At 38.0% G+C, this 12,252-nt stretch overlaps 1 protein-coding gene across 15 annotated transcripts in view; it reads right to left on the bottom strand.

The window, feature by feature from the left end:
- The window catches only part of SYNRG (synergin gamma), an 87,110-nt gene that overhangs the window by 49,739 nt on the left and 25,119 nt on the right, over positions 1-12,252 (bottom strand). For 9 of the 15 annotated variants that reach the window (XM_043481581.1, XM_043481589.1, XM_043481519.1 and 6 more), the window contains 7 exons: positions 11,963-12,093; positions 11,160-11,265; positions 10,310-10,421; positions 7,071-7,373; positions 2,946-3,179; positions 1,924-2,001; positions 168-364 (listed from right to left, as the gene is read on the bottom strand). In XM_043481581.1, the coding sequence (XP_043337516.1) occupies positions 168-364; positions 1,924-2,001; positions 2,946-3,179; positions 7,071-7,373; positions 10,310-10,421; positions 11,160-11,265; positions 11,963-12,093 (1,161 nt within the window). The remainder of the gene's footprint in view (positions 1-167; positions 365-1,923; positions 2,002-2,945; positions 3,180-7,070; positions 7,374-10,309; positions 10,422-11,159; positions 11,266-11,962; positions 12,094-12,252) is intronic. The other 6 variants (XM_043481607.1, XM_043481622.1, XM_043481636.1 and 3 more) reach the window with 2 other exon arrangements.

The raw sequence follows: 12,252 nt of genomic DNA, 5'->3' as shown, positions 1-12,252 counted from the left end.
TATTGTGCTAGCATGCATATCATATAAACTGTACATTCTGAAGAACTCCATCCTGAAAATAACCTAAATTTTAATGTCCAAAGAGTTCTATAAGTTGTAGAAAAAAGGATTTATATTCTCTCAGTTTATATTGAAAGTATAAACCTAACCTTCAAAAGAATGTCTACCTGTGTTACTGCTATCATGGCAAGAACGGTATAAAGTTCTTCTTTAGTCAGTTTTCCAGGTGTGGTTCGATTAGCTAAGGCCCATATCTGTCCAAGAGTTTCCCTGGGAAGTCCAGATGACATCAGGATGGGATAAAGTTTAGCAGTGTCTATTCCAGTTGGAGTCATTGTGGTTTCTAAAATTTTCTTATAGGCATCTATTAAAGGAAAGACCAGATTACAAATGTAAACATATTGCAAATAATTCACCTTTTTTGTTGTCATTGATGCTTATACATGAATAATCCTAAGTCAAACTGCTTTAACAGAACTGAAGCCACATCAAGGGCTTGAGTTGCTATAAAGATATTCAAGTGGAAATGTCCAGCAGACAATTAGGGTCTGGAGCTTAGAAGAGAGGCTGGAGCTTGGTTCTACAGATGAAGATGTTGGGTTAAAGGTAAGAGGGAGTCTTCTCACTAGGAGACAGTAACAGCAGTAAGACAGAGGTGGTATAAGCAGATGCTTTGGATTTTAAAAAAGAAGTTGTAATGATGGTGGAACTAATCTGCAAATATTAATAGCACTGGGAAGCACAAATTATACCCATATCACCTTTCTTTTGTCCCAGTGAATCAGAGGCTATTAGAGAAAACATCATTGGGTAAGGTGTTTGGGAAAAGAGCCTTCAGAGGAAGACACAGTTACAGTTGAAGTGAGAGAGGAGAGTAAGTGTTTGAAAAAAGGAAGGGTTCACTGGGGAGGCTTTCACAATAAAACGGACTTTCCAAAAGACAAAATGGGAGAAGCTGTTAGGGGTAGGGTTGCTGTATAAAATACAGGATGCCAATATTGCATGGGGTATACTTATTCTAAACAATCATTTGCTGTTTATATAAAATTCAAATTTAACTGGATGTTCTGTATGCAAATTTGCTGAATCTGGCGACCCTAGTTAGAGGAGTTGATGGATGAAAGTAGGGTTAAGGTAGACAGAGAAAAATGTTTAAAAAGAAATTTTACATATAGCATTACATACGGATTAAAGGTCAGCAGGCGTACCACATGAACATATGCTTTTTAAATTTGATTTATTTGGCTCTGCCAGGTTTTCACTCCTGCATGCGGGTTTCTTACTGCGGTGGCTGCTGCTGCTGAGGAACATGGGCTCTAGGGCATGCGGGCTTCAGCAGCTGTGGCTCACAGGCTTAGCTGCTCCGCGGCATGTGGGATCCTCCCAGACCAGGGATGGAACCCATGTCCCCTGCATTGGCAGGCAGATTCTTAACCCCTGGATCACCAGGGAAGTCCACGAACACATATTTTGGCTAGGAAATTATGCATGTGTTTAAAAGCTTCAGTTGCTAAGTCATGTCTGACTCTTTGCGACCTTGTGGACTGCAGCACGCCAGGATTCCCTGTTCTTCACTATCTCCCAGAGTTTGCTCTAATCCATGTCCACTGAGTTGGTGATGCTATATTTTGATAGTGTCTTTTAAGACATAGTAAATCTAAGACAACCTTTTAGAAACAAAAGTTATATGATGGTCATTAAAACCTTACAGCAAAAGACTTTTCCTTCATTTATGTAGTTATTTCATATATGAGGCAGTCATAAACACTAGCTGTATTTAATTTTCTGTACTCTTTCAGAAAAAATAGTTGTAATTTCTTCTGCATATTCTATAGCCACTAAATAGTAAACACTTACAACTACATTACAACATTTGAAGTAAAATATCTAGATAGGAATCTTGGGCAAAAAAGCTCTTTTTACCTGGAACCAAACTCTCATTGTAAATCCAAGGAGGCATTCTGGGCTGAACAGGATCCTGTGACGGAAATACCCCTACACCTAGGAGATAAAGAACATCACCTAATGTATGTAATGGTCCATGCAACAAAAGCGGAAATCACACTGAGTCATGGCTTTTTATGAGAAGAGCGCTGGCTGGAGACACTAAAAAAAAGTCACCAATTCAACTAAAATTTGGTTTCTAAGCAACTCTTGTACATTAACCATGTCCTAAGGCATAAACTAAAAACATAAAACAAACAAAACAAAAAACCCTAAATGTACCAAATCAATACTCTGGATCATATGAGGCTTGTGCCATTCACATATATTACAAATTAAAGGCAAAAACATGACAGGCAATGGTTTAAAAATTACGTGTACAAGAAAAAAATCGCCCAAGCTTCACTTGCAGCTTTTAATAACGTTTCTTTGCAAAGTCTTATGTTTTAAAATCTCGAATATGACACTGCTGCCTCAGATGTAAAACATTTTTATTTAAATTTTTTGTTTTTCACTTTGTCCTTTAAACAGCCTCCAAATGTTTGCCTCCCGGGTTGTCCACATTCATCTCTGCAAGTTGAGTTTACAAAAATGTGGATCTTCAGGCAGCAGTGTGTATGGTTTATTTCAAAGAAGCAAAACTATATTTTCATTGGTGACTTTTCCAGTTAAATTTTAACTTTTCAACCTTAAGGAAGAACAGAAAGGTTAGGAGGGGAAAAAGTTTTTATAAAGTAAAAGAAGAAATTTTAAACCAGGAATGCTTTTGATTAAAAAACTGGTTATCAAAAATTTTTTCAAAAGGAGTTAACAGTGTCTTGAAAGAATTCAGAGCAAAATCGTAGGGGTTAATTACAGAAAAGAATGCATTACATATATTTTAAGCAAAATTTCAATTAGCAAAATCAAGCAGCATTCATTTTAAGATTAAGGCTTAAGGTGTTAGCGTTTGAGCGACATTTGGTTAAATGAACTTTTTGCTGAAAATTTCATGAGCTCACCACTCTCTTCAATGGACAGGTTTTGGTCTGAAGTCTTTTCTGCCTCTGCGGTAGTGGTACCACTTACACGTCCATCTACAGCACCCCCATTATTGGCCATTAAACTGGGACGGTTCTTTCTGGAACCTCGGCCTAGGGCTTTGTGCCCAACTTCAGAGGTATTTAATTTAATTTGTTCCTGCCCAGATGTACTTAAATCACAAGATACTAGGAGCTTCTCCTCCAAGGAAGAGCCTAAACAAACAGCATGAAGGATTATTTGTATATTATTGCAAGCTTCTAATTTTTCAACCATCTATTTCCACCCCCAGATTCTAAAGGGAAGGCCCTGCCACATATAATGTAAATTTTGAAATATTTCAAGCCCACACGTTTGTCCAGGACCTGAGATACTTCAGTGATTTTAGAGAACTTTACCATCATTACCTTCTTCGATTCTCAGGAATTCTGTGAGACAGTAGGTAGAATAGCATAGTGGAAGATGTATTACTTTAGAAATTTGGTGACCTACGCAAGATACAGACACTTCTATAGACTATTGCCTATTTCTGCATCTGTCAATTGAGAAAGTGTGGACAAGAACATGTCAGCTAAGAGCCCTCTCAGCACTATTCTAAATCTCAAGACAGAGTAACTGCCCACTTCACCCCTCGTCCACACATGTTATTAAAACCGAGGTACAGAAACGTTCCAAGATTTGTCCAAGGACAAACTGATAGTAAATGGAGACCCTGGGCTTCTGAACCCCCATGGGCTTTATCACTGAACCAGAGAGCACTTTCTAAAGCAGCTTTTCCTGGCTCATCACTCTTAAGAAAATGATCGTAGGTACTTCCCCAAACAAGAGTCACCTTCTGAAGAAATCAGTTTGTTCTTAAAATTCTAAGGTGGCTTAAATGGATTCTAACTTCTTAGATAAACCTATCATTTAAAAGTGGGCATTTAATTTCTAAATATAGTTCAGTTACTCAGTCGTGTCCGACTCTGTGACCCCATGAACCACAGTACACCAGGCCTCCCTGTCCATCACCGACTCCCGGAGTTCACCCAAACCCATGTCCATCGAGTTGGTGATGCCATCCAACCATTTCATCCTCTGTCGTCCCCTTCTCCTCCTGCCCTCAATCTTTCCCAGCATCAGGGTCTTTTCCAATGAGTCAGCTCTTCGCATCAGGTGGCCAAAGTAATGGAGTTTCAGCTTCAACATCAGTCCTTCCAATGAACACCCAGGACTGATCTCCTTCAGGATGGACTGGTTGGATCTCCTTGCAGTCCAAGGGACTCTCAAAGAGTCTTCTCCAACACCACAGTTCAAAAGCATCAATTCTTTGGTGCTCAGCTTTCTTTATAGTCCAACTCTCACATCCATACATGACCACTGGAAAAACCAAAACCTTGACTAGACGGATCTTTGCTGGCAAAGTAATGTCTCTGCTTTTTAATGTGCTGTCTAGGTTGGTCATAACTTTCCTTCCAAGGAGTAAGTGTCTTTTAATTTCATGGCTGCAATCACCATCTGCAGTGATTTTGGAGCCCAGAAAAATAAAGTCAGCCACTCTTCTCCCATCTATTTTCCATGAAGTGATGGGACCAGATGCCATGATTTTAGTTTTCTGAACGTTGAGCTTTAAGCCAACTTTTTCACTCTCCTCTTTCACTTTCATCAAGAGGCTCTTTAGTTCTTCTTCACTTTCTGCCATAAGGGTGGTGTCATCTGCATATCTGAGGTTATTGATATTTCTCCCAGCAATCTTGATTCCAGCTTGTGCTTCCTCCAGCCCAGCGTTTCTCATGATGTACTCTGCATATAAGTTAAAAAAGCAGCGTGACAATATATAGCCTTGACGTACTCCTTTTCCTATTTGGAACCAGGCTATTGTTCCATGTCCAGTTCTTTTTTTTTTTTTTTCCATTTATTTTTATTAGTTGGAGGCTAATTACTTTACAATATGTTAGTGGTTTTTGCTCATATATTGACTATTGAATCAGCCATGGATTTACATGGTTCCCCATACCCATCCCCCTCCACCTCCCTCCCCATCCCACCCTTGGGTCTTCCCAGTGCACCAGCCCTGAGCACTTGTCTCATGCATCCAACCTGGGCTGGCGATCTGTTTCACCCTTGATAGTATACTTGTTTCAACGCTATTCTCTCAGAACATCCCACTCTCGCCTTCTCCCACAGAGTCCAAAAGTCTGTTCTGTACATCTGTGTCTCTTTTTCTGTTTTGCATATTGGGTTATCATTACCATCTTTCTAAATTCCATATATATGTGTTAGTATGCTGTAATGTTCTTTATCTTTCTGGCTTACTTCACTCTGTATAATGGGCTCCAGTTTCATCCACCTCATTAGAACTGATTCAAATGAATTTTTTTAATGGCTGAGTAATATTCCATGGTGTATATGTACCACAGCTTCCTTATCCATTCATCTGCTGATGGGCATCTAGGTTGCTTCCATGTCCTGGCTATTATAAACAGTGCTGCGATGAACATTGGGATGCACGTGTCTCTTTCAGATCTGGTTTCCTCAGTGTGTATGCCCAGAAGTGGGATTGCTGGGTCATATGGCAGTTCTATTTCCAGTTTTTTAAGGAATCTCCACACTGTTCTCCATAGTGGCTGTACTAGTTTGCATTCCCACCAACAGTGTAAGAGGGTTCCCTTTTCTCCACACCCTCTCCAGCATTTATTGTTTGTAGACTTTTGGATAGCAGCCATCCTGCCATGTCCAGTTCTAACTGTTGCTTCCTGACCTGCATACAGGTTTCTCAAGAGGCAGGTCAGTGGCCTGGTATGCCCATCTCTTTCAGAATTATCTACAGTTTATTGTGATCCACACAGTCAAAGGCTTTGGCATAGTCAATAAAGCAGAAATAGATGTTTTTCTGGAACTCTCTTGCTTTTTCGATGATCCAGCAGATGTTGGCAATTTGGTTCCTCTGCCTTTTCTAAAACCAGCTTGAACATCTGGAAGTTCACAGTTCACGTATTGCTGAAGCCTGGCTTGGAGAATTTTAAGCATTACTTTATAAGTGTGTAAGATAAGTGCAATGGAGGTAGTTTGAGCATTCTTAGGCATTGCCTTTCTTTGGGATTGGAATGAAAACTGACCTTTTCCAGTCCTGTGGCCACTGCTGAGTTTTCCAAATTTGCTGGCATATTGAGTGCAGCACTTTCACAGCATCATCTTTCAGGATTTGAAATAGCTCAACTGGAATTCCATCACCTCCACTAGCTTTGTTCGTAGTGATGTTTCCTAAGGCCCATGGGGTTTTTTAAGTAATCTTTGATATTCTCATTTTGATATTAATTTCTCATTTAAATGTTTCTTCTCCGCAATCAGTCTCTGTGTTTTTTCAGTCTTTAACTTGATTGAGGCTTTCAAAGGCTAAGTTTTGGTAAATGTCACAGTGCACTTGAAAATACGTGGGTTATTTTCAAATAACTTTTGATATCGATTTCTAATATAATTTCACAGTGATAAGAGAACAGACTCTGTATCCTTTCAATACCTTTAGACCATGAAATTTTTGCACCTTGTTTTTTTTCACCTTGCTTTATATTCCTGGATATGTTCCAATGTCTCCTGATTTACAGTTCAGGAAATACGAGCAGAGTTTGTATCCTGCTGTTGTATGAAAACCGTATAAATCTTAATTGTTGAATTGGTTCACAGTGCTTTTCAGGTCTACTATATACCTCTATTTTTCTGTCTATTCATTCTATTAATTTTTGAGAGCTTGATACTAAAACTTTAACAAAAAATTTACTTAAAAATAATTGTAATATTTAGCGGAAATGTATGTAACTTTTTTCTATACTTCCAAGTCTCCTGTAAATCTGTTAGCTTACTATCGTAATTTAAAAAATAATAATAAAAAATAGGTCCCAAATTTAGCAATAGAAGTTTCAAATCACTTTTTCAGAATGTGAGGTCCCCAGATTTAAAAAAAAAAAAACTAGATTCTTATCTAGAGTCTTATTTTGGTGAATTTCAATAGTACTCACATATTCAGGCCCATGTTTCTTTGCCAACATCACTGTATTATTCTACTTATGTAAGTGAAATAAATTTTCCTAGATTTTTCAAAATACTCTCATTAAGAGCTTAGGAGTTACCTGTTTCCTGCACACTGTGTGAGGCCGAAGCAGTAAAGAGACAAGGGATTTGCCCAGGGACGCCGTGTAAGGCACCAGACAGCGGACTCTGAGCTGGAGGGAGAGGCCGTGCGCCAGCCTTCTGTGCATGCACCTGGCCAGATGGGGTGGTGGGATGGAAAGACTGGAAAGGCTGGGGAGTGGACGGAGGCCCACATGAGGGAACTTCTACAGGCCCCTGCATAAAGTCACTGAACTCTTCTTCATCAAGAAAGGCAGGTGACGGGGAGACAGTTTTAGTAGAATGAGATGATGTGGGATAATCTGCAAAACGGAAAATGGCAATGAAACACACAGAAATGAAAATTAACAGGGGAAAAGAAACTGAGATGCAGTACAGCTCCAAAAGAATATACTGAAACATGAACAGTGGCGGTGACTAAGAAATAACATGTAACAACTGTCAAACGGAATCATACAATGAACGCAAAACACTTTGATGTCTATCTATAAAAAACTTTTTGGTCTTTTTAAAAATGAGGTTTTATAACTATTTTGCACTTGGTTCAAAAGCAGAAAACTGTAAAATTCAAAGTTTCTTTCCTTCATTAGATTAGCACTAATTTTTTTTCCTTGAGACCACGAGTAATTTACATCAAAGTGGTGATTACTTTTGAAACTCAACTCATCTGTTTATCTGGATAATATTTTCTCAAACTAATAGAGATAAGAAAATCTACCTATATGCTGCTGAATACATTTTAGAGGTATATGTTGATGACTAAACTTCATTAGGCCAGTAAAAAACAATGCATGACACATACTTATAATTTTTGATAAATCATGCCTAATTGATAGAGTTAGCATAGTTCATATTTCATATGAGGATGAAAGCTACTATATAGGGAATGAACAGGGAATGAAAATTACAGGGGCAACAAGAACATCAAACACATTACCAAAGTGATACTTTCTTGTGAGAAGCACCAAAATTAAGACACCATCAAGCGTTAAGTCAAACAACTTAGCAGCCAATTTAAAAAAATAAACCCTAGCTAAGAGCTATGTTCAAAAGAACTCTGCCTCTAAAAGATACAAACGCCACCATGGCTTTTTACTGTCAAATATGAGATTCACTTATGTAATAAACCTCTCTACAGGGATTAGGTTTAATGCAAGGCTCATTCACAATACTATTACTGTTGCTTCTTCACACTGCAAACTTTGAATTGCTATAAAATTTATTAATACTAAAGTCTAATGTCACAAAGAGCAGTCTTTTTTTTTTAATAAAGCCCTCATTTGAAAAATGGGGACACTATGTGTTTCTCTTTTGGATCCATGAAATAAAACTTGGAAGCCTTAAAGTTCTATGAAAAATGCAACATAACTATAAAAAAATGAATAAAAAAGAAAAAAAGGCATGTCATAATGAATCCCAACCCTCCCAATAATGGTTACTGAGAATGTCTGAGAGTGTGTACTTCAGTTCTCAGTTTCGGTTCTCTGACCATTACTAGTAGAAAACAGCAATAATGGAAAACTGAGAGCTACTATGAATATTTTTAGATGGATCCTATTTGGGCTAAACCAATTTTTTTTTTTAGGCTATACCAATATTTCTTTGCATTTGACTGGAATTATTTTAATTCTATGTGGTATATATTTTGGCTTAAAAACTCATAGCTATCTATATATATATATATATATATATATGATTAATAAGTATAAAAATTATGTGATACAGTTTGTATATCCACTACTTTAAGATAAACAGTCTATGGTGAAAATTAAAAGATGTCTTTGGTGGAAAAAGGCCAGAAACTCTTTAGGTGCTTTAGGCCTAGGTTTAAGATTCTAGCTGGAGAAGCTCTGGTAATTCCTTGGGTTTGCTTCAGAAAAAAATATTTTTCTAGCTAAGCATGAAGCAGTTAACTAGAAACAGCTAACTGCATGCATGCTGAATGAACTCAAGAGATTAACTGAACATCCAAACCCCAATTTATTATTTAACCTGTGAGGTTGTTAAACTATACTTGGTTGCCCAAATGAGGCATTCTATATGGCTAGAACAGTATGTGACCTGACAATGACCATCCCTTCTCTGCTTTCTTCTCCTTTTTCTACGCTCCACGCTGGGTCCAGTTTTACCATTCCAATGACTAGACTTCAGTGATTTACTGACTAGCTTATTCAGCTTATAATTTTCACCTTGAGGTATGCTTTTCCTTTCTGAACTCATTCTCATCACTAATATCCATTCCCTTTTCAATCTCAGTATATATTTTACTTTGGGGCACATTTTTTGTAATGATAACCTGAGTATATAATCTAACAAGTGAAATTAATGGAGAGAGGCAAAGCTGTCCCAGAAAGTCAAGAACTCATTACTGTGCCAACATTAGATTATTTCTTCCTGATATCACCTATAAAAGACACTATAAAGGTTTAAGATAAAATTTGTCAATGTGATATATGCTAGGAAAAAATAGTATTTAGCTGAATTATTTATGAAAACTATTCACCCATTAATGGTATGTTAATCTTGAAATTAGCTGAGAATAAAATGTCAAAATATCAAATTTTAAAAAAGGATGTGGTAACAGCTATGTGAAGATAAGATTCATTTCAACTGCTACATGTTTAACACCCGTGCAATCCCGCCCTCCGCGAATTTCCTTCACTCTGCTTTATCAGGCACTTTTCCTTTGCTTGTTTGAGGATGACAAAATCAAAGGAATAGAAAACATAATGAAATAAAAATAAAAACTACAAAGAAATGTATTTTCATTTCTACAAAGAAAAAACTAAAATTTCACAAGAAAATTATTAAATCCATGACTTTTTAAAAGAATCATTGATAAAATTTCTAAGTTTAATCACATTGAGTAAAACCTAAACTAGTTCACTAGTTCATAAAAAGTAAAATTAGTTTAAAATAATAAGAATGCAATAGTAAACTCATTTACTACATTTGTTTTGACTGAATGAACTTTACTAATGTTAACATACTCATTCATACAGAAGATTTACAAGTAAAATTGACATACTGACATTTACTAGAAAACAAGAGATTTTTCCCTCCCAAGACATTCATCGAGACCAGAGCTCTTAATCCACTATAAATTTTAAAACATCTAAATCTGTACTTAGCTTGAAGGAAGAATTTAACACTCACTCTCCACACACACACACCGGTCAATCAAAACCACAGGGACTTCAATCATCTTCCATCAAAAGAAAATTAAAATTAAAACTACCTGGTTTCTTAGGGTGTGATGCTGGAGTAGGGTGCATTTTAGCATCTCTGGAAAACCCATCTAAGTTTCCTTTTATGGCTTCCAAAGCATCATCTCTACTCTTCTCTCCTGTCTGAGAGACAATAAATGTATATGTATTTCTTCACTTACCCCCACACTTTGTCCTAAATCCACACAAGCTGAAAGAGAACTGTGGATATTCAACTATTTCCAATACTTTTACCACATACGTCAGGCAGTGAATTCTCCAAGTCAGAAAGACATTGACACACAGCAAAATAAAACAATATTCCATAGAATATTATTAAGAGGTCCATTTAAAAATACTTTAGGGCAGGGGTCCCCAACCTTTTTGGCACCAGGGGCCGGTTTGTGGAAGACAATTTCTCCACAGACGGGGAAGGGGACGGGAGGTGTGAGGGGTGGGGTGATGGGGAAGGCGGAGATTGTTTTAAGATAATTCAAGCAAGTGACACTTATTATGCAATTTATTTCTAGTACATCAGCTCCACTTCAGATCATCAGGAATTAGATCCCAAAGGCTGGGGACCCCTGCTTTAGGGTATAGGTGTTCGACATTAAGTCTCCAGTGTTAATGCTTCCCAAGAAAAGGTTATAAGCACTCCAAAGGGAGTACACACGGGTGGAGAAGATAATGACTGACATCTCATTCCCTTCAACAATAAAGTTTCTTCACAGAAAAAGAAAAGTCCTTCACTTTTGGGCTTAAGACAAAAGGAAAATCAATCAAACACACCTACAGCCTGGGCTGGTGTCCCGGTGACAAAACCCACTGAATGAGTGAGAAGGGGCGCGCGCAGGGGCTGTGCTGTGGGGTGGAGTACGTTACCTTGGGTTTCACGCTACTCAGAAGTCTGAGCTTTTGCTTCTGCTCTTCAAACTGGCGTCTTTTTCTTTCTTCTTCTAAGAGCTTTTGCTGCTGTTCAAATCGTTTTCTGAAGGAAAAACCACCAGTAAAGAGCCAGCTTCGGGGATTATTGTTAGATTCACGCTTCTTTTTTTTTTTTTTTTTTTAGATTCACGCTTCTTATACTAACAGTTTCAGCAATGTCATCTTGCATTTCTAGAACTAAAAACTTCACTGATGATTGATATCTAATTTTCTAAAGATAATCCTGTCTCCACTATATTAATTTCCAAATATATGAAATAAGTCTAAATTATAGACGTGAACTTATTTCTTGTCTAATTTGCAACGGTAGGAGACAACATTCTACATTCAAAGTATATATAAACAAGCAGGGAGGTAGACAAAGTAAACACACTCCTTGCTCTGCATACAAAAAAGGAACTTCTACTTGGGGAGGCAGTATCGTACATGAGAAAGAGCAATGGCTCTGGCAATCAGGAGGCCTGCACTTGGGTCCAGATTTTTCCAGTAACTGTGTAGCCTGGGCTGACAAGTTGCTTATTTCTTTGGACTTCATCTTCCCCATATGTAACGTCAGTGGATTGAATTCTAGGATCTCTAAGGTCCCTTCTGGCTTTCAACTTTTACATAATAAGAGCATTTTAAAGAGCTTTAAGGGCACTGTGATTGTTTCCTCTTCAAATCTGCACTACACATTATTTGACCATTTTAAACTTAATTGCTATCATGCATCTTTATCCTTGCATCCTGAGGTTTCTTACTGCTGCTCCTCGGCAAACTGCTTCTGCATGTCTGGAGTGTACTGTGGGCCTGGAGGACGCATTCCCAGGAATGGTGCTTGCCCCAGGTAAGGCATTCCTCCTGCTGGTATTGGTCCCATTGGGATCCCTGCCTAGAAACAACAGACAAAGACTTAGGCTTAAAAAATACAATTTCTCCGCTTTTTTTTTTTTGGCTGTGCTACACAGCATGTGGGATCAGTTCCCTGGCCAGGGATGGAACCTGTGCCCCCTGCAGTGGAAGCATGGTGTCTTAACCACTGGATCGCCAG

This window comes from Cervus canadensis, chromosome 1 (genome assembly GCF_019320065.1).
Source record: "Cervus canadensis isolate Bull #8, Minnesota chromosome 1, ASM1932006v1, whole genome shotgun sequence".
In the NCBI taxonomy this organism is placed as follows: Eukaryota; Metazoa; Chordata; class Mammalia; order Artiodactyla; family Cervidae; genus Cervus; species Cervus canadensis.
The sequence above is the reverse complement of the archived record's forward strand: the minus strand, read 5'-3'. Positions and strand labels throughout refer to the sequence as shown.